Source organism: Rosa chinensis, chromosome 2 (assembly GCF_002994745.2).
Source record: "Rosa chinensis cultivar Old Blush chromosome 2, RchiOBHm-V2, whole genome shotgun sequence".
NCBI classification, from domain to species: Eukaryota; Viridiplantae; Streptophyta; class Magnoliopsida; order Rosales; family Rosaceae; genus Rosa; species Rosa chinensis.
The window spans coordinates 71690524-71711791 of record NC_037089.1 but is presented as its reverse complement, the minus strand read 5'-3'; the positions used below and the strand labels follow the sequence as shown (position 1 = coordinate 71711791).

Sequence of the window (21268 nt, the reverse complement as noted above, 5' to 3'; positions counted from 1 at the left end):
AATATTTGCATCTAATTGTTCTATGGTAAGATGATGTGCTTATCCTTCTCACACTAGGCTTTTAACAATAATCATGTCAATTCAAGCAAGTAGTCTTCAAGAGCGTTGATATGTATTAACCTCCTCCACGTAGAAGCATATTTAGTATTATGTGATTTATGTCAAATCTATTTATTTGATCCCATTTCTAAACCCTACTATTTGGTTCAGCTGCATAATTTGGGGAGTTTGTGATGTAGGACTAATAAAGCAGAACTCTAGAACTCGGGTTTATTTGCAGCAGTTTCGATTGTAGAAGGAAAAGGGATTTAGAGAAAGGAAAATGAAGAAAGGGATAGGCCCTTAGCATCATACCAGTAGGGTTATTAGGCATCACACCTAAGATTAGGTTGCATCACACACAAACGTGGAGAGAAGCAAAAGCTTTCAATTTTATTGATCTTCAATATGAAGGAAAAGACTACAAAGGGCTCTATATATAGGGCTAAGATAATTCTAGAATAATTAGGAATATCCTTAAAGAATCCTAAAGAAATAATCATAATAATTATAAGAATTCTAATAATAAAAGCTTAGATTTATTTGGACTACTTTCTAAAGAGAAATTTTAAATACACACCCCTAATCACTTAATACACATTCCTATTATTTTATATTTCAAATTAGATTTTGTAGGTAGGTTGAATGACCAAAACAGACATCTATGCATTAGAAAGAAAGAAAAAATAGTTATATTTTCCTTATATAGAATAATTTATGTATAAATAGTTAGATAAACACAACAAATTTCTATACATAGCCTCCTGATTTAGTACAAGAATAAAGTTAGAAACTATCTAATTTTTTTTTTTAATAAATTGTAATTAAATGAGGTTAGAAGCCATAATATTTAGAATTGCAAAATCAATGGTATTAAATGTTTTTAAAATGGATCGTTTTACTCCCATTTTTTAGTTAATTTCATTTTTTTTTAAGAGATACAATTAATCTATTTATTTTCTAATATAAAACATCACGGGTGAAAAAACTTTATAATTGTTAATTTGTTTGGCCCCTCTAATGACAACTTTGTAGTTCCACCATTGGAGAGAAACTAGTGATATAGTTGTGGTTAAATGTTCAACTCATAATTTTATACTTGATCAACATGGTGTTTGGTGGATGAGAACTCAAATAATATAAAACCTATTTATATGCATTTATTTAAAGGGAACAATAATAAATCTTTATGGATTTCTGAATAAGTAACACAAATAATCAATATGGTCATTTAAAAACATCAATATATTAGAATATACTAATCATATTAAATAGTAGCCTTAATATAGTCACATAATAGGATATTTCATGATTTTTGAGATTAAGGATATTTTAGGTACTTTTGGTTGTATATTTAGTAGAATATTAGAATGAGAAATTAAATGGGTGGTGTATTAAGTATGGAGTGTGTATTAAGTAATTAGGGGTGTGTATTTAAAACTTCTCCTTTCTAAATCCTGACTAAAAATATTCCGCTTGTATTATTTGTCAATTTGACATGCTAAATAACAATTAACATAAAGATTCATAGTTAGTGGGATTTTGATTCGAAAAAGAAAACATAAAATAAAAATTCAAATTCAAATAAAGATAATAAAAAATAAATAAATAATGAAAATGTGAGAACTTGACAGTAAAACCAGAAAGAAAGTTAATGAAAGTGTGTAAAAGGCAAACTTTTAAAAAATTAGTGTGTTATGGCCTTATGGGTTAAAACTGATAAAAAAAAGTGTGTTGTGAAATAAAATTGGTAAATTGGCGTGTAAATTGACAATAGGGGACAAACCATGGGTATCTGATTCATTAAGCCTAAAAGAAATCATCACGTTAAGGGAACAAATTCTGGGCTCAGGGAATTTGTAATTCCGACCCGACCCAAATAACTATCGTTTTTTTTTGGGGGGGGGGGGGGGGGGGGGGGGGAATTGCTATATAAACCCATGAAATGGTTTTCAGGGTTCTGAAGTGGCCACAACTGAAATGGCGGACCGTCAGCAGCAACTCGTTCTCTCCGAGTTGAATGCTATCATCGTTGAGATCCTCTTGAGGCTGCCGGCTAAATCTTTAGTCCGATTCCGGTGCGTATCCAAGGCCTGGCGGGACTTGATCTGGGAATCTTATTTCATCAAAAATCACCTCTCCCACAACGACACCAAAAACATCCTCAACTCGAAGCTCCTTCTCTCAACCAGTCCTCCCCAAGCCATAGACTACGCAGCACTATCCAACCTCGCTAGTTCCAATGAGGAAGATGATGGCCCAGTTGCAAGCAGAGAGGTTGACTATCCGGTAGATACCAGACTTGTTTGTTTGAAAATTTTCGTTGGTTCCTGCAATGGCCTGGTATGTTTGTTATTGGATTTCAATTTTGTGTTATTGAACCCTTGCACTAGAGTTTTCCAGTCATTACCAAGTCCTACTCTTTTCAGTAGGTATAGGACTGCAATGTTTTATGGGTTCGGTTATGATTCCGCCACCGATGATTGCAAAATAGTAGTGGGAAGTTATAGGTCTCTTGCTAGAAGTGGTCACCGCTACCACTTCCTGAACGGGGAAGGATTTAAGGAAACCATGATTGAGGTCTTTGCACTGAAAACTGGTTCTTGGAGGACCCTTGAGAGACTTGATTTTGTTATGTTGATTGGCCAGGGCTGCGTTGTAAATGGAGCTCTGCATTGGTTAAAGCATCAGCCGTCAGAACATGGCTTAATTGTTTCTAATATAATGTGTTTTGATTTAGCGGAGGAGAAATTTCGGGAGATTGCATTCCCCTGTCCTCTGAATTATGCAGAGAGGGATTATTTCTCTGTGGGAATTGGAGCTATTAGGGACTGCCTGACTGTGTACTTCGAACCAGATGGGCTTGATTATAGAATGTGGGTGATGAAGGAGTATGGGGTCAAAGAATCTTGGGCTGAAATCATAAGAATTCCTTTTGAGGTTTTGCCTCAAGAGTTAGGAATGTTGCAGCCTTTGTTCATGTTTGAGAACGATGAAGTTTTGATGACTATCAATTGGGAAGTCTTGGCATTGTATAATCCGAAGGAAAATACATTTAGGAATGTCTTCAAGACTCATGTGATGAATGGTTGGCGACAAATAACTACTTATATAGAAACTTTAGTTTCACCATTGATCGGCGCTGCCCCAAACTTGTCAAACCAACACTGTGAGTCTTTCACTACATTTGTTTGATATGATTATATGATCAAGTCACATGCCACATCTTGATAGTTATCCTGAAGACCTGCAGAATTTCAGCTTAAGTGGCTTGGTTTAGAGCCATTACTTCTGATTTGAAAAGTATGTTGTAGATTGGTACTACTTGATGCTAAAATTTTCTGTTTTGTGACTTTGCCACTTTCTTAAGCTGGGAATTCTTGGTGTCCTGCTCTTTTGTTATTTTCATGCTTTTAAGCAGATTAGTAATTCCATTGGAAAGTTAAATATTCTATCTTCTTACTAGTTGGTTCAACTGCATAAATTTTGAGAATGTGACATGCAACATCCTAATCTTCATTAATATATTGACAAAGATTGATTATGGGAAATTCGGGTATGGTCAAATCCCTTGTTTATTTCTGCTTAAACAACCATTTCTAGGCATGTCTTATCTCTGAACTTCACTTGTGTCGTAAGTTTACAGCTATTTACAAGACAATACCCCATGTGCCTTTATTTGTCCTGCGACTATACAATGCACTTTTCCTTCCTTCCGTTTTGTTTCAATGTGAGCTACCATATACTGCAGATTAGTAAGAGAGGGTGAGCTCTGGTTCTAAGCCAAATTCAGTGTGGGTGGTGGGGGGGGAGCTCCCCTTCTACCCTGGTGTTTATCTACACCGGGCTAGAAAGGGAGAAACAAGCATTTTACTCAGAAATTTAGCTACAAAAATAACTAGTAGAGAATTTACTGTCGCTGATGGTTCTGCATTCTTCATCAATGTTCTGCGGTGTATGGTAGCTCACATTTGAGTATTTGACGATCTACGATGCCTGCTCTGCATGTATCTTCTGACTCAACCTACTTTTTCAAAGTCGTAACTTATAATTGAAACCATTGCTGTAACTGGGGATTGAATCCGACTTCTGTTTTGGAGGTGGCTTCTTCTTGCTACTTTTTAATATTTTGCACCGTATTCATTCTCCACACTTCATGTCAGCTTACCAAAGAAGTGAGTTGAATATTCATTCTAGTCATACTATTTGGTTCAGCTGCATCAATTTGTGGAATTTCACATGTTATGAATTAGTATGATGCAGTTAATTTTGTGTTTGCAATAGAATAGGGTCCTTGAATAGAGGAATTTATAGAGTTATGCTGTTTTAGAGTTGGAATTCAAATGCTCTTAGTAGTGCTGCAAACCTATTTTGGCCTTCTGAAAGTTCAGATCTACCACATTAATCGCAAGTCTTACCATGGATCTCTCAAACCTTATCAGAGATTGTTTTGCACACGTGTTGCATTTGACAATTTTCTTACTTTTTTTTTTTTTGGGTTACAAGCGGGACCTAAAAGGCCCAAACGAAAACAAAGAAAATGCTAAGAAGAAACAGTTCTCCTAGTTCTAGTTACAATAGCAAGATCATCAAAAAAAGCTTGGGTAGCGTGGACAGGAGGATCCATAAAAGTGAGGAGGCCAGGCTCATGATCAATACTGCACTTAGCTAAAGCATCTGCGATCATATTACACTCACGAAAGATGTGCATGAGATGGGCATTTTGCATAGTGGCCATAAAGTTGTTGCATCCAGCAATCAGTGATCCAAGATTTTGCATGAGGTGAGTCAAAAGATTTTGCTGCTGCACTAACTGGACAAGAACAGCAGAGTCAGATTCAATTTCCAGCTTAGAGATGTTTAGGCTAGAGGCTAGCTTCAAACCATAAAATAGACCCCAGGTTTCAGCTTCCAGAATCTCACCAACCCCTAAGTTGATTTGGAAGCCAATGACCCAATTCCTAGTATGGTCTCTGATGACTCCACCAGCCCCAATTTTACCAGAAGTAGAATTTCTACTGCCGTCAATATTTAGTTTGTAAAAATTTTCAGGAGGTCTCTTCCAGAAAAGTCTGATAAGACTGTACATATTGGAACTACTAGTCTTGTAAATGGCATTTTCCCACTCCACAGCATAATCCCATATGATTTTATCAGGGCAAGAAGGCACAATTTTCTTACTTTTCATCCCAACGTGATAAATTTATACTTCAAGTTCATCGATAATGCATTCCAAAAACATGTCTGAGTAATGCATTCATCTGGATGGAAAATACGAAAACTACGCCGAGTTACTAACATGCCTAGCACATAAGAGCATCTCTAACAGACTGCTTATTTTAAAATAAATTTAATATTTAGCTCATTTTAGGCTAAAATTCTACTCCAGCAGAATACCTAAACAAAAGTTAAATCTAACTTTTGCTAAATTCTCTAGCTATATTTAGCTAGGATGAGAGAAAATTTAACTAAAACCTAAATTTAACTTGAGATTTAAGTATTCTGCTGGAGCATAACTCAATAACTAACTAGTTATATTTCACTATTAGCTATTTTAGCTATGAATATAACTATCATTGTTGGAGATGCTCTAAGGCCTCGTTTGTTTCGCGGATTTGAGGACTTGGGAAAGAAAAGTTGTTCCTTTCCTTTGTTTGGTAACCACAAAGTCCGGAAATGCTTTCCTGACATAGGGGAAAGTTTGGGGTAAACTCATTCCACTCAAACTTCATGGGATTGAGTTTCCCATCCCATTTCTCAACATTAATGGCAATAATTTTGGACAATAATACCCTAGCATTAATTGCTTGAGTACCCTTGGTAGTGTTGAAAATTCATTTCAGTTTGTTTTTATTTTAAAATAGAAGGGTATTATTGAAACATTGATATATTTTTACTTTCCTTTCCTGCACCAACCAAACATCGGAAGGGAAATTAAATGATCTTTCCTGGATGCTTTCCCTGCTTTATCAAACACAGGAAATGAAATCTGACAGGAACTTTAATTTTCCTTCCCCACGGGAAAGACAAGGGAATCGATTTCCCTTCCGTGAACCAAACGAGACCTAAGATTAGTCAATAGCAAATACTAACAGAATATATAAAACGATGGGGTAAAACAGTCAAAATTACAAAATAACGAGATAGATTAACAAACATAAGAATAGATAGGGGTTCGTTCGCCAAAAGCGAAACTATTTAGGGCGAAGTAATTGGGGTCCGGATCCTGAGATCACCACAAAGGAAAACCAAGGGAAGATGTCGGTCACTCTCTGCAGTCGGCTAGTTCTCTCAGATCAGATCATTGTTGAAATACTGGCGAGGCTACCCGTAAAATCCTTAATCCGATTCCGCTGTGTATCCAAGACATGGCGTGCTTTCATCTCCGACCCTTATTTCGTCAGGAAGCACTTGAGCCACAGCGACACCAAAAACAGCTTCAACTTGAACCTCCTTCTCTCAACCTATCTCGCCACTTCCATACACTACCGAGCTTTATTGAAGATTGAAGAAGACGGCACAGTTGCAAGCAGCGAGCTCCAGTATCCGATTCAGGTACCTAACGCATTTACTTCACGTATCTTGGAGAAACGTTTGGTTGGTTCTTACAATGGTCTGATATGTTTGTCATTTTATGGCGATACCGCCGATACGTTTATGTTATGGAACCCTTGCACTGGAGAGTCCAAGTTATTGCCAAAACCTACCGCTTTCGATACGAGTTATGTAGTGTTCTATGGATTTGGTTATGATTCCGCTGCTGATGATTGCAAGATAGTAAGGGGGAATTGTAGGTCACGTAAAGGTGATGGTCCTCAGGAAACGATCATTGAGGTCTTTGCACTAAAGACTGGCTGTTGGAGGACCCTTGAGACTGTCGCTAATGTTGTGTTATCGGACCAGGGCAGCTTTGTAAACGGAGCTCTACATTGGTTACAACATCAGTGGTTTAACGAGCAGCGGTGCCTAGTTGCTTTAAGTATAGTGTGTTTTGATTTAGCGGAGGAGAAGTTTCGGGAGGTTGCTGTTCCATATCCTTCTGGTTTTGTAGAGCAACATTATTTTTCTGTGGGAATTGCAGTTATTAGAAACTGTCTCACTGTGTATTTCGAACCCGCTAATGGGTCCGATTACAAAATGTGGGTGATGAAGGAGTACGGGATCAAGGAATCTTGGGCTGAAGTCATGAGTATTCCTTTTGAGGTCTTGCCTGGAGATTATGTACTAGGCTTGGAGCCTTTATGCCTTTTTGAGAATGATGAAGTTTTGATGAGTCTTGATCGGGAAGTCTTGACATTGTATAATCAGAAGGAGAAGACATTTGGGAATATCTTCAAGTGTCGCGAGGATCATTTTTGGCGTGAAACAGCTACCTATGTAGAATCTTTAGTTTCACCCTTCACTATGTTTGTCTGAAATGTTGAAGCCGTATGCCACATGCTGGTAGTTGTCATCCCTGAAGATGTGCAGAATACCAGCTCAACTATAACTCTGCGGATTGAATGTAACTAGTGCTGTAGATTGGTAGCACTTGATGCTAAAATTTTCCGTTTTGTGACTTTCTCTGGTTTATTAAGCTTCAAATCTTGGTGTCACACCTATGCTTGTCTTGGAATGCAAAAACACACCAATATTTTGTGAAGAATGACCTGGTTTCCTTGTGCGCGCCAGTCATGGCACGCATTTGATATCCTGGTCTTATGTTGTGAAGAAGGCCTGAGCTACCTCCATTCAGTCATTGAACTATCTTTTTAGTCAAGATTGAATAAACAAGCAAAACATGACATCTCATTTTGCAATTCGAGCTACTTTATGGGCTTTACAAAGAAACTTTATGTTTTACTTGAATTCTCAGCAAGCACAATATTTATAACTAGGCATTCAACTATAATCTCATCTCCCTCAACAATTTTAGATGAGATTTTAAGTTCTTCCCTCTTCCCCAACTCTGTGTTGAGTTGGACATGGTTCTTTCATGAATCTAGATGCAACAATAAAATGTGTCGCCTAAAGGATCAATGCATTGCCAATCCTCGACACGACAACTTGCTACTATTTGGGAGAATAGTCACTTTCTTCCCATTATGTCATCATTCATGCTTTCAATTTGACAGAGATGTTCCCCTGGTCACTAGCTGACCAAGGATTATATGGTCAGTGACCGTCCGATTGAAATCGGACGGTTAACAGCTTTTATCTTTTAAAAAGTTAGAGAACTGTCAACCGTCCGATTTCAATCGGATAGTCACTGACCATATAATCCCTGGTCAGCTAGTGACCAGGTGAACGGGACTGTTCAATTTGATATTTTTTATTCGTGTATAATACGTTGTGCTATAATTTCTCACAAAAATGTAATATAGACATGTCACCGAAAACACAGGCCCAAATAGAAAGAGATCATAAATCCAGCCCACACGATAAGGGGAAGGCCCTAGTAAGTTTCCAAAGTTTCCAACACTCGAACGGTAGCAGCCAACAAACCCTCACTCAGAGCAACCTGAAGACGCAAAAGGGGAAAGGAGCAAGACCACAAACGCTACCGGAAATCTCACTCCGGCTACGGTTCCGGTGAACGCTGGGGCGACCGAATTTGTAATTTTCGATACTTAAAATAGTTTAGCAGCAGTTTTGTACAATCTAGGGTTTCTTTCAGTCAATTTGGGCGCGAGAGAGTCATTACAATGGGGGAGGTCGATGTCGTGCTTAAGCGAGCTCATACCAACTTGGGCGACTATGAGGAAGGTGTGATTGCGGATATCCTCGCAAGGCTACCGGTCAAATCCTTGATTCGATTCCGGTGCGTCTGCAAGTCGTGGCGTGCTTTGATCTCCGATTCCTATTTTGTAAAGAAACACCTCAGCTACGGAGAGAGAGGCATTACCGAGCGCACTCACAGGCTCATCATTTTCATGTTGGATGATGTCTCGCCGTTGGAAATCCTAGCCTTGGAAAATACGAAGGATGATGATGATGGCGATGGCGCTGCGGGTGGTCAGTTTGCAGTCACTCAGCTGGATTGTCCGGTAACAAAAACTATCACTTATTCCCGTCATAGAATTCTTGTTGGTTCTTGCAATGGCTTGGTATGCGTAGAACTTGACTTGGGGGCCATTATGTTATGGAACCCTAGTACTAGAGACTCCAAGGTTTTACCAAAACCTCCTCGAGTTATAAACTCCAAGTTTAGCTACTGCTTTTATGGATTCGGATATGATTCTGCTAGTGACGACTACAAGGTGATACGGGGGTTCACTGATTTTGCTAAGAAAATCATGATTCACATCTTTTCACTGAAAACAGGTTCATGGAGGACTGTCGAAGACATTGATTATGTTGGATTTATAATGGGGAAGGGGTTGTTCTTAAATGGAGCTCTGCATTGGTTATATTGTCTACCTGAAGGGGGCTCAAGAATTTTGTCTTTTGATTTAGGGGCGGAGAAATTTCAGAAGACGATTCCATTACCCTATGATGACTGGTTTCGTGATCCCTTGATTCATAAAAATTGTCTCTGTGTACTTACTTGCCCAACTGGGACCAACAATTTCAACATATGGATGATGAAAGAATATGGGGTCAAGGAATCATGGACTGAAGTCTTACAATTTTCTTTGTTTGACGAGAAGATTTATGCTGGGTATTTTGATGATAATACAAAATATTTCAGGCCTGTGTGCATGTTAGAGAATGGTGTAGTTTTGATTGACGAGATGGGTATGTGTGAAGACCTCTTGGTATTATCTAATCTAAAGGAGAAGACATTCAAGCATGTTGTTGAGGTCGCGACGAGCTTGGACATTAGAACGGTCATTTACCGAGAGACATTAGTTTCGCCAGATGTCCACACATACAAAACCAACAATGTGAGTCTTCTTTATCCACTAACTGTTAGAATTTTAGTAGTGTGGTTACCCTGTCATACATTTGGCAAAGTTTGCTTTTGGGTTTTAGAGCATCTCCAACAGATTCCCTATATTTTGATTTTTCTCTATTTTAGAGAAAAATTAGCCTCTTTTGCTCCAACAGATTCCCTATAAGAGCAACTCCAACAGATTCCCTATATTTTGATTTTTCTCTATTTTAGGGAAAAATAAGCCTCTTTTGGTCCAACAGATTCCCTATAATTATCTCTATTTTAGAGAAAGTGAGGAGAGAGAAAACCAAATTCCCTATATTTACAGCAAACTCCAAAATTTTAAAGAAGAATATGGAGATTTTATAGATTACTGTAAACTAGGGAATCTGTTGGAGTTGGAGAAGAAAAATAGGCTAAAGATTTGACTTTTGCTTCTCTATAATACAAAAATTATAGGGAAGCTGTTGGAGTTGCTCTAACTATCTCTATTTTAGGGAAAGTGAGGAGAGAGAAAACCAAATTCCCTATATTTACAGCAAACTCCAAAATTTTAAAGAAGAATATGGAGATTTTATAGATTACTGTAAACTGGGGAATCTGTTGGAGTTGGAGAAGAAAAATAGATTAAAGGTTTGACTTTTGCTTCTCTATAATACAAAAATTATAGGGAAGCTGTTGGAGTTGCTTCTCTATAATACGTTACTATTTTGTAACGTATCCACTTTCTTCAGTTTTCATCCATATCGGGTGCAACTTTTCTCCACGGTAATTTTATTGGAAAACCAAGTTAAGCATGACATGTCACCATATTTGATTCAAACGCATAAATATGGAGAATCTGATTTGCCAAATCTTTAATAGATGGCACAGCTACAAGTATCAATTATGTTATTCTTTGTATGCCGTGCATTCGTGCAAGTGTTGTTAAAAGGAGAGAATTCACTGTTTTACTTCAGAAAGTTATGTGTGAGACTGAGTTTTACCTCTTTTAGTACCTTTTCTGTTTAAATACTGTTATAAGTTTTGTCACAGTTTAGCCATGTACGTGGCAGACTCCAGGTTCCAGCATTATGTCCAGTGACTAACACACTAGACTAATGATCTGTTTTCCATTTTATTCCAATTATACTATCATTTCTTGAATTCCTTTTTCATTTGAATGTTATTGGGTTATTAGATTCAGAGGACATATGTTATTTTACTGCTTTCCATTGTGAATGAGTGAAATGCTTGTAATTCAACTTATAACTCACTTGTTGGATTTGTAGGTGAGCTAGTAGCTCGTTGCTATAGTTCTCAAGGAAATAGGGAAGCAAAAGTGCTTTTGTAGAAGCAGCCTGGTTGTAATTCAAGGTGGCCTCATTTTGAGGGGGGAGAGGTATGTGTAATGTTTCTACCTTCACTTGGAAACATGTTGGGAGATCCAAAAAGTCATTTGCTTATGTAGAAAGTGGATGCAGTGTTGTTTGTAGTGTTTGTAGATATTGTACTACGAATGAAATATCTGTCTATGTAAACCTATTAAGGTTATTTCTTATGACTATCATATGTTGAAATGTTAGCTCATGTCATCCAATCAGAAAGTACTTGTTACGTATGGGACTCCGTTTGCCAGGACAAAAGAAATTCACCACTCTAATGAAAGAGCAATTAGATTTGCCAAAAGAGAAGAAGAAGAAGAAGAAGACCACTCAAGGTTACACATCGCTTGATAAACAAGCAACAATGAAATCAGGAGGAAGTAATCCCCGTGAACTAGAACTTGTAGAATTTAAAGCAGACTTAGCTAAATTATGAGCCACTTCATTGGCTTGACGGTAAACACGGCTAAACATAGAACCTCCATTAACGCTAATCCCTCTATGATGTCATCATACACACGCCCAAGTGCAAACGTATGGGGAATGACTACCTGCTTTGTTGCATTCGCAAGAACCAAAGAATCAGTTTCAAAAATAATAGAAAACCAACCTTGGGTCTGCGCAAAACTCACTGCAGCCCTACCTGCAATTGCCTCCACATGTTCGCTATTTGGTATTGAATATTAATTGAGTAGCTAAAAGGATGTTGGTTGAATCTCTACCATCTTATTATGAAATCCAAGCCATCTTATCACGATATTATAGCTACAAGATACTTGTATTCTACTAATCAGTCACTAAACTAATCGGTTGTAACGCTGATCTCTGCAATATTGAACATCTCAACTTCATATTCAGTTCAGATTTCTTGCGACGTAGTTCCAATTTATAGCACTTCATGGCCATATACTGCAGTGTATTCTCTACGAACATAACTTTACTAGCTAGAAGCTAAGAGTGACCGAAAAGACTAGAAACCAAACTCATTGATCCAGTGACATTGTTCTTCACAATATTGAACTGAGTACGTTTCACGTTCAAATCACTTGACCCCAATCTTTACTAACCTATTCTTCACATTAAAGGTTGAAGGTTTATTAGAAATTTTAAACGAGCATGTTCACCTAATTAGTAATTGACTAAGAAAATAAAGGTTTTTTTTTCATTTTTTTTTCACCAACAGTGTTGAGACATTTAGAGGACTTTCAGAATTATACTCGAACTTGCAATGTTATCAACATGATACGAGGACTCATTTTTTCTTATCAAAGACCGTACCTCCGTTCATTTTCCATCACTGAAAAGTTAACTTTACCATATGTGATGCACTTGAGGTACAAAATGAAGGTAAACAAACTAATTTGCCCTATATCTGAAATTTTACCTATTTTAAATAATAAATAACCTATTTATCTTTTATTTTATTTTTGACTCTCTCCACCTCTCGTCTTCTTCCTCTACACTCTCCTCCTCTCGACATCTTCCTCCTAAACTAAAGAAATGGACCTCGAGCATGTTTATGTTTTTATAGCCCATTAAAGTTATGAGCTAGGAATCATGCGGCAGCGCCATTGAATGATTGCATTATGGATGTAATTGAAGCTCTCAACGACCACCAAGTGGACATCTTCTTTATACTATTAAAGAAAGTTCACCCGTTGGGTCACTGAGTTAGGGTCATTAGGTCATTGGGTCAGACATTGTAAAATGTTTTTTTTATGTTTGTTTGCATCCGTTGGGTCTGGGTCACTGGGTCAATTTCTAAACTTACCTAGGTCACTCTAGCTCAGTTCTAAAGAGTGACCCCATAATGACTCAGGTCAGTTTGGAAACTGCCCAGTGACCCAGACCTAAAGGGTGAAAACAAGTATAAAAAAGCAATGAACAGTGTCTAACCCAGTAACCTAGTTCACAATTACAGATTTACAGCTCTCACAGTCTGCCCTCCCACTTCTAACCGTCCACGTTCTATGAATCATATTTGTCGTACTCTGGAGCTTTCAGAATCAAAGAATTAAGGCTTTCAGCTTCTACAGGTTTTAGAAACATTATTGCGATCCTTATCATACATGCATATAGTTATTTACAAATAGCTTTTAGTTATTGAGGATTAATCTGTTTCTTGTAATCACAATTGAACTTTCTATTATGATTAAACAACATATTTATGTGATTCATCTCCAACAGCTGAAGCACGACATAGTTTGATTTGGAAATTGGAATCGGGAAAGATTGATTGGAATGTTCGGTTACTTAGTTGGTGGTGGGTGATGGGGATTAATTGATGATGGATATGGGTTTGGTGGTAGTGTAATTTGAGTTGTCCAACTTTTCACCCATAATCTAGGTGTTCTTCACCTTTTGAATGTATTTGGAATTTTTGAAGCTCAAGTTGGACTTGGATTCAGGAAGAACAGTTGATAGAAGCAAAAAAATTGGAAGGGAGATGGAGTGAGGAAATGGATTTTGAAGAAGGGATCGTGACCACTTACCCCATTTCAGCCCAAAAATTGCCCACTTACTCCACCAAGAGTTTTTTGACCTCATTTACCCAATCTAACCTATAGTGACAGTTTTGCCCCTATTCAACTCTATCCTCTCAGACTCTCTCTCACACACTCTCTCTCTGCCGCGCCCCACCTCCGGCTTTGCTCTCTCTCTCTCTCTCTCTCTCTCTCTATCTATCTCTCTTCATGTCTGCAGATCACCTGCTGCAAATCCCTTTCTTACTTGCTACCTTTATCGGCGAGGCCCAAGCAACCGGCGATCCCACCGGCTCCGATTGCCGCAACGAGGACCGGTCGCCGTCGTCTTCCGTCTCCGATTCTCTCGGCGTGTTGAAAGTGATGACCGCCGCTCACTTTCCTCCTCCAGCGTCGTCCTCGACTGGTTTCGATTCCGAGTTCGAGTCCTGAGCTGAAAATTCAGAGCTGAAACCTACTGAAAACGACACCGTCACCGAACCAGACTCTCTCTCTCTCTCTTACTGCCATGGCTGTTCCGGCACCCCACTTTCAGCTTCAGGCCAACCTCGATCGATCCACCTCCGGCGTCACCAACAACCAAACCACAGATCCACAGATCCAAAGCCCACAGCCACAACTCAGCCCCCAACTCCGATCCGACTCCGAACCCAAGCCGAATCGACTCCGCTCCAACGTGAAACACGCTCCGACGACTGCTCACAGTCTGGTGGGTGCCCAGATCAATTCCTGGGTGCCCAGATGTTTTTTTTTTTTGTTTTTTTGGTATAATGAGATTTTTTTAAATTTTTTTCCGGTATCCTGAGATTGCAATGTAACTGTGGGGTTTGTTTAATGGTCTACTGGGGGGCAGTAGACACATTATTGGCCCCCAGTAGACTTTGATACGAGGGACATGGATCACTATAGTGTGGTGTTTTGATAAGTTACATGTTGTTTTCAGTGTATTAAAGTCAAATTATCTGTGAATCCTACAAAATGGTGCATTTTTGATGGTCTATTGGGAGGCAGTAGAGACATTGGACTTTGTATTGGGGGGCAATAATATGATTATTGGGAGGCACTAATATAATTATTGGGAGCCAATAATATGATTATAAATTGATCAATTGTGCCTGTAGTGTATTCATTTTGGTTTTGGGAGTTCATACAATTCACTGGACGGCAATAATATGATTTTTGGGAGGCAGTAATATGATTACTAGGGGGTAGTAATATGATTACTGGGGGGCAATAATTGCTGGATTCCGGATTCCGGATTCCAGTCATCGGTGACCGGATTTCAGTTACCGGTTCCCGGAATCCAGTAATTGGTCGCCGGAATCCGGTCACCTTTCACCGGAGTCCGGTCACCGGTCGCCGGAGATCGCGCCGGTCACTGGTCACCGGAGCACAGCAAGGTGGAAGGTGACTTCTCTCTCTAAGTGAGAAAGAAGGAGAGGGCAAAAAAGTCTCAAAAAAAAAAAAAAAAGAATTAATTGGGTAAAGGGGAAATAATCCCTTAGAGTGTTTTGGATAAATGGGGCTAAAAAACAGTTGGTGGAGCAAGTGGGCAATTTTTAGCCTAAAATTGGGTAAATGATCATTTTCCCTTTTGAAGAAAAGATCACCCAGAAAGAGAAAAAGAGAAAGGTTCAGTTTTTTTTTTCCCCATCCTAATCTTGAATCAAATCTGAAGAATGGGGAAGAACAAATCTCCAGCAGATAAATGCTTTGTTCTTCAGATTTGTCTTGCTGATGAGACAAATCTAAAGTTAGGCGCAAATCCAAAAAAGTGTAAATCAACAATTTGTTCTCTAGATTTTATCTAAAATTGTATCCACGTGATCCTGGAATAAATCTAAAGAGATTTTTCATTTTTTTTTTTAAGAAAAAGAAAAGGTATAATAAGACAATTTCACTTTTGACAATTTTACTCTAGGTGCCTATTGTAATCAGGGGTTTAGGCTCATTGTCCCTCCCTTGTATTCGACGATTTCATTAATCAAGGCTTGAGGGCAGGCACACCAACCCTTTATTCAAAAAAAAAAAAAATCAAGTCACATTCGTGATATGTGCTTCATTTTAACTGCTCAGTGACAAAAAATTAACGTGGGTACGACGTTGATGAGAAAAAATGAGTCAATGTATGATGTTGATAACATTGTGAGTTTGGGTGTAAATACGCTGGTGGTGAAAAAAAAAACCCAGAAAATTATGCTTAACCACCCTTAGATGTAAATTCAATAGTGGAAATAATTATTTTCAAGTTATGTTATTTTGTTTTCAACTGTTGAATTTATATTCAAAAGTGATTGAGCATAGTTTTTTGCGGAAGTGGATAAGTTCGAACACTTGAGTTTCACTAAAGCTCTCGCCCAAACTCTCACTTGCACCATATCTGTGACTCCAATTTACAAAATCTTTTTTCAATAGACAGAGAAACTATTACCAAATAGGAATATGTAATACAAATGGAAACAATCAAAGTCTTCCTTAATTATATTTGGGGAAAAATGCACGAACAGTGTCTGGAGACTCTGAGAACTGTCAAAATGATACCTGAACTTTCAAACGTATCAATGTGATACTTGGACTTATATTTTCTTCTCAACGTAGTATCTACATCAACTTTCCGTCACGACTCCGTTAGTTCGAGTCAAGTCTGATGCATGTGATGCATGTGACTCCGTCAGTTTGAGTCACGTGTGACGCATGTAAGGCCGAAAATGAGGGCAAAAAAGACTTTTCCACTCCATCAAATCCTAAAAGAAAAAATGCATGAACAGTGTCTGGAGACTCTGAGGACTATCAAAATGATACATGAACTTTCAAACGTATCAATGTGATACCTAGACTTATATTTTCTTGTCAACGTAGTACATACATCAACTTTCCGTCACGACTCCGTCAGTTCGAGTCAAGTCTTATGCATGTGAGGCCAAAAATGAGGGCAAAAAAGACTTTTCCACTCCATCAAATCCTAAATGAATCAATTTAAAATTGAAAATAAAAACAAAATAATTTATTATATTGAAAATAAAAGATGAATTTTTTTTTGCTTTTTCTATTAACCAAGATCAATCCAATATATTCTCAACAACAACAAAAAAAAATCTCAATCCGATAACTATGAACCTAACATTTCTTCATGTTCATCTTCTCAAACCCAGCAAAAAGGCCAAAAAAAAAAAAAACAAAAGAAATCTCAATTGTTCATGTTCTTGAACCCATTCTTGTTCATCTTCTTAAACTCAACAAACCCATTTTGAAAGAGAAATGAAAGATATGGGAACTCCAAGAACAAAAAGAATGAGAAATAGTTTTTTTATCAAAGCTTCTCCCTTGTTTGATTCACTTCTAAAACACAAAACAAAGTCCAACTTGTTTCTACAAAATCATTCAACCTTATTCAACTCCCAAGTCTGCCTTAATTGGTGGCAACACCAGCAGCTGCGGTGAGGACCACGAGGTCCGCGCCCCGAAGAAGCGGGTCGAGCATTGGATCTAGGAGAAGACCCGATGCCTTATCAGCTTTCGCCGCGAGGTCAATGGCCTCTTCAACACCTCCAAGTCCAACAGAGAAAGCACGAAGACTTGGATTGCAAAACAACCAAAACAATCACAGATGTATCAGATCCAATTAACACAAAATTTCATTCCTCCTTTGAAATCGCCTTAACAACATCAATGCAGACCTGTTGTGAAATGGGCAATGAAGAAGAAGAACCAAGAAGACGTTGCAGAAACCCTGAATTTCATTTTTCGTCACCACCCACACCCACACCTCCACCAAAACTCGAACTCAAAATCCATTAATATCAAGTTATTAACTACAACAAAAACACCAGCAAATAATGATATAGATGATCTCTCTGCCCTCCTCCTTCCTCGATCTCAAGTCCTGCTTTGAGTACCATCGAAGTTTCCAGAGAACCCAATCCAAATCCAAATCTAAATCCAAATCCCAATCCCAATCTCAATCCCAATTTCAATTTCAATTTCGTACTCCAAAGTGAAGGACATAGTCTTCTTGAAGCCTCGCTTGTCAAAGATTTGAAATCGGTGATGAAGTACGCCGCCGATCCTTTTGTCGAGGTCAACAGAGTCAGCGTTGTGTGCCTGAAATCGAGGAGTACTGAGGTGTTGTTGCAGGAGGAATTGGAGAGGACAACCAGTCTTTTTAGAGAGTGGTTGATTGAGGGGAGAGGAAGAAGACAAGAGGTGGAGGGGTGAAAAAAATTAATTAAAAAAATTAAAGGTAAATAAGTCTTTTAACAAAAAAAATATATTAAAAATGTTTTTACCAAAAAAAATATTTAAAATTTCAGTTATAGGGAAAATCAGTCTTTTTACCTTCATTTTGTATGTCACGTGCCTCACACGTGGTAAATTTAACGGTGTCGTGACAGAAAGTTGATGTAGGTACTACATTGACAAGAAAATGTAAGTCCAGGTATCACATTGATACGTTTGAAAGTTCAGGTATCATTTTGACAGTCCTAAGAGTCTCCAGACACTGTTTGTGTATTTTAAATGTTAGTTATAGGGCAAATTAGTCTTTTTACCCTCATTTTATATGTCACGTGCCTCACACGTGGTAAATTTAACTGTGTCGTGACTGAAAGTTGATGTAGGTACTACGTCGACGAGAAAATATAAGTTCAGGTGTCACATTGATATGTTTAAAAGTTCAGGTATCATTTTGACAGTCCTCAGATTCTCCGGACACTGTTCGTACATTTTTCCTTTATATTTGGCGGAACCGGACTCACAAACTCAAAACTTTTCACTATCATTCGAAGCCCACGCGATAAGCGAACTAACACAGATAGAAAGAGATCATAAATCCAGCCCACGCGGTAAGGGAACTATCACAGCAGCCAACAAACCCTCACTCACTCATAAGGGAAAAGGAGCGAGAGCACGAACGCTACTGGAAATCTCACTCCGGCTAGGTTTCAGGTGAACGCTGAAGCAACCGAATTTGTAAGTTTCGATACTTTAAACAGTTTAGCAGCAGTTTTGTACAATCTAGGTATCTTTCGGTCAATTTGGGGGCGAGAGAGTCATTACAATGGGGGACGGCGATGTCGTGCTTAGGCGAGTTCATACCGACTTCGGCGACTACGAGGAAGATGTGATTGCGGAGATCCTAGCAAGGCTTCCGGTCAAATCCTTGATGCGATTCCGGTGCGTCTGCAAGTCATGGCGTGCTTTGATCTCTGATTCGTATTTTGTAAAGAAACACCTCAGCTACGGAGAGAAAGGCATCACCGAGAGCGCTCACAGGCTCATTTTTCATGCTGGATCCTCCCTTGGCCTTGGACTATGAAGCCTTGAAAAGTATGGAGGACTATGAAGCCTTGGAAAGTATGAAGGTTGATGTTCATGGTGCTGGTGGTCAGTTTGCAGTCACTCAGCTGAATTTTCCGGTAACGAAATCTATTCCTGATTACGGTTATAGAGTTGTTGTGGGTTCTTGCAATGGCTTGGTATGTGTAGAAGTTGACCGCGAGGCCATTGTGTTATGGAACCCTTGTACTAGAGACTTCAAGGTTTTACCAAAACCTCCTCGAGTTATAAACTCCGAGTTTAGCTACGTTTTTAATGGAATCGGGTATGATTCTGCTAGTGACGACTACAAGGTGATACGGGGGTTCTCTGATTATCTTGCTAAGAAAATCATGATTCACATCTTTTCACTGAAAACAGGTTCATGGAGGACTGTCGAAGACATTGATTATGTTACATTAGTAATGCGGCGGGGGTTCTTCTTAAACAGAGCTCTGCATTGGCTATGTAATCTACCTGAAGGGGGCTCAAGAATTTTGTCTTTTGATTTAGAGGCGGAGAAATTTCAGAAGACGATTCCATTACCCTATGATGACTGGTTTTTTGATCTCTTGATTCATGAAAATTGCCTCTGTGTACTTGCTTGTCCAACTGGAACTAACACTTTCAACATATGGATGATGAAAGAATATGGGGTCCAGGAATCCTGGACTGAAGTCTTACAATTTTCTTTGGAGAAGTATGCATCGCATTATGATGATTGTAGATGTTATTTCACGCCTCTGTGCATTTTAGAGAATGGTGTAGTTTTTATTGACGAGATTGGTGGGGGTCAACACCTCATGGTATTATCTAATCTAAAGGAGAAGGAATTCAAGCATGTTGTTGAGGTCGCGAAGAACTTGGAGTTTAGAACAGTCATTTACCGAGAGACATTAGTTTCACCAGACGTCCACACATAAAAAACCAACAATGTGAGTCTTCTTTATCCATTATCATTAGAATTTTAGTAGTGTGGTTACCCTGTGCAGTTGTCAGTACTACTTTGTGTCATACATTTGGCAAAGTTTGCTATTTTGTAATATATCCACTTTCTTCAGCTTTCATCCATATTGGGTGCAACTTTTATCCTCGGTAATTTTATTGGAAAACCAAGTTAAGCATGAAATGTCACCGTATTTGATTCAAATGTCACCGTAAATATTGGGAATCTGATTTGCCAAATCTTGTTAATATATGGCACACAGCTACAAGTATCAGTTATGTTATTCTTTGTATGCCGCACAAGTGTTGTTTTAATGTCTTTCAGAAGTTATATGCGAGTTTTACCTCTTTCAGTACTTGTTCTGTTTAAATACTGTTATAAGTTTTGTCACAGTTTAGCCTTGTACAAGGCAGACTCCAGGTTCCAGCATTACGTCCAGTGACTGAACACAGTAGACTGATCATCTGCTTCACCATTTTTTTCCAATTATACTATCATTTCTAGAATTGTTCTTCCTTTTCATTTCAGTGGTGTCGGTCTATTAGGTCGAGAGGACATATATTTTATTGGATAACTGCTTTCTTTTCTGAATGAGTGAAATGCTTGTAATTCAACTTATAACTCATAATTTGTCAGATTTGTAGGTGAGCTAGTAGCGTTGCTGTAGTTCTCAAGGAAATAGGGAGGCAAAAGTGATTTTGTAGAAGCAACCTGGTTGTAATTCAGGGTGGGCATCATTTTGAGGGAGGAGAGGTATTTGTAATGTTTCTTCTCCACTTGGAAACAAATTGGGAGATCCAAAAAGTCAATTGCTTATGTAGAAACTGGATGCACTGTTGTTTGTATGTTTATATATATATATATATGTATATATATATATATATATGTGTGTGTGTGTGTGTGTATTATACTAAGAATGAAATATCTCGTCTTTGTAAACCTATTAAAGTTATTTCTTATATCTATCAAATATCAAAATGTTAGCTCTTGTCATCCAATCAAAAAGTACTTATTACGTATGAAACTCGTTTAGGCAGGACAAAAGAAACTTACCACTGTTAAGAAAGAGCAATAAGATTTGCCAAAAAAAAAATAAATCATCATTTGGATTAAGAACTGGTACTCGGGACTGAATGATAACTCATTTTTTCATTTGGTATTGAAAATTAATTTGAGTAGCTGAAAAGGATATTGATTGAATCTCTACCGTCTTATTATGAAATCCAAGCCATCTTACCACGAAATTCTAGGTACAACATACTTGCAT

The 21268-nt window shown here is 38.2% G+C and overlaps 4 protein-coding genes across 6 annotated transcripts; all 4 read left to right on the top strand.

The window, feature by feature from the left end:
• The first annotated feature begins 1754 nt into the window (after nucleotides 1-1754).
• On the top strand, nucleotides 1755-3651 carry LOC112189729 (F-box/kelch-repeat protein At3g23880). Its single transcript, XM_024329079.2, has 2 exons — nucleotides 1755-1894; nucleotides 1985-3651. The coding sequence occupies exon 2, from the start codon at nucleotides 2020-2022 to the stop codon at nucleotides 3232-3234; it is 1215 nt and encodes a 404-aa protein (XP_024184847.1). The 5' UTR covers nucleotides 1755-1894; nucleotides 1985-2019; the 3' UTR covers nucleotides 3235-3651.
• Nucleotides 3652-6046: 2395 nt separating this feature from the next.
• Nucleotides 6047-7636, top strand: LOC112190563 (F-box/kelch-repeat protein At3g06240). The gene has a single exon (XM_024330003.2). The coding sequence runs from the start codon at nucleotides 6298-6300 to the stop codon at nucleotides 7453-7455; it is 1158 nt and encodes a 385-aa protein (XP_024185771.1). The 5' UTR covers nucleotides 6047-6297; the 3' UTR covers nucleotides 7456-7636.
• A 795-nt stretch (nucleotides 7637-8431) lies between these two features.
• Nucleotides 8432-11493, top strand: LOC112184927 (F-box/kelch-repeat protein At3g06240). 2 transcript variants are annotated; one of them, XM_040513511.1, is made up of 2 exons: nucleotides 8432-9989; nucleotides 10598-11141. In XM_040513511.1, the coding sequence occupies exons 1-2, from the start codon at nucleotides 8724-8726 to the stop codon at nucleotides 10754-10756; spliced, it is 1425 nt and encodes a 474-aa protein (XP_040369445.1). In that variant the 5' UTR covers nucleotides 8432-8723; the 3' UTR covers nucleotides 10757-11141. The 2 variants fall into 2 exon arrangements, with proteins under 2 accessions (XP_040369445.1, XP_040369447.1); XM_040513513.1 differs by lacking the exon at nucleotides 10598-11141 and adding an exon at nucleotides 11167-11493 and having other exon boundaries at nucleotides 8439-9905.
• A 7565-nt stretch (nucleotides 11494-19058) lies between these two features.
• On the top strand, nucleotides 19059-20958 carry LOC112188927 (F-box protein CPR1). Of its 2 annotated transcripts, none has more exons than XM_040514694.1 (2): nucleotides 19059-19990; nucleotides 20646-20958. In XM_040514694.1, exon 1 carries the CDS (start codon nucleotides 19070-19072, stop codon nucleotides 19976-19978), a length of 909 nt encoding a protein of 302 aa, XP_040370628.1. In that variant the 5' UTR covers nucleotides 19059-19069; the 3' UTR covers nucleotides 19979-19990; nucleotides 20646-20958. The 2 variants fall into 2 exon arrangements, with proteins under 2 accessions (XP_040370628.1, XP_040370627.1); XM_040514693.1 differs by having other exon boundaries at nucleotides 20638-20955.
• Nucleotides 20959-21268: the final 310 nt, after the last annotated feature.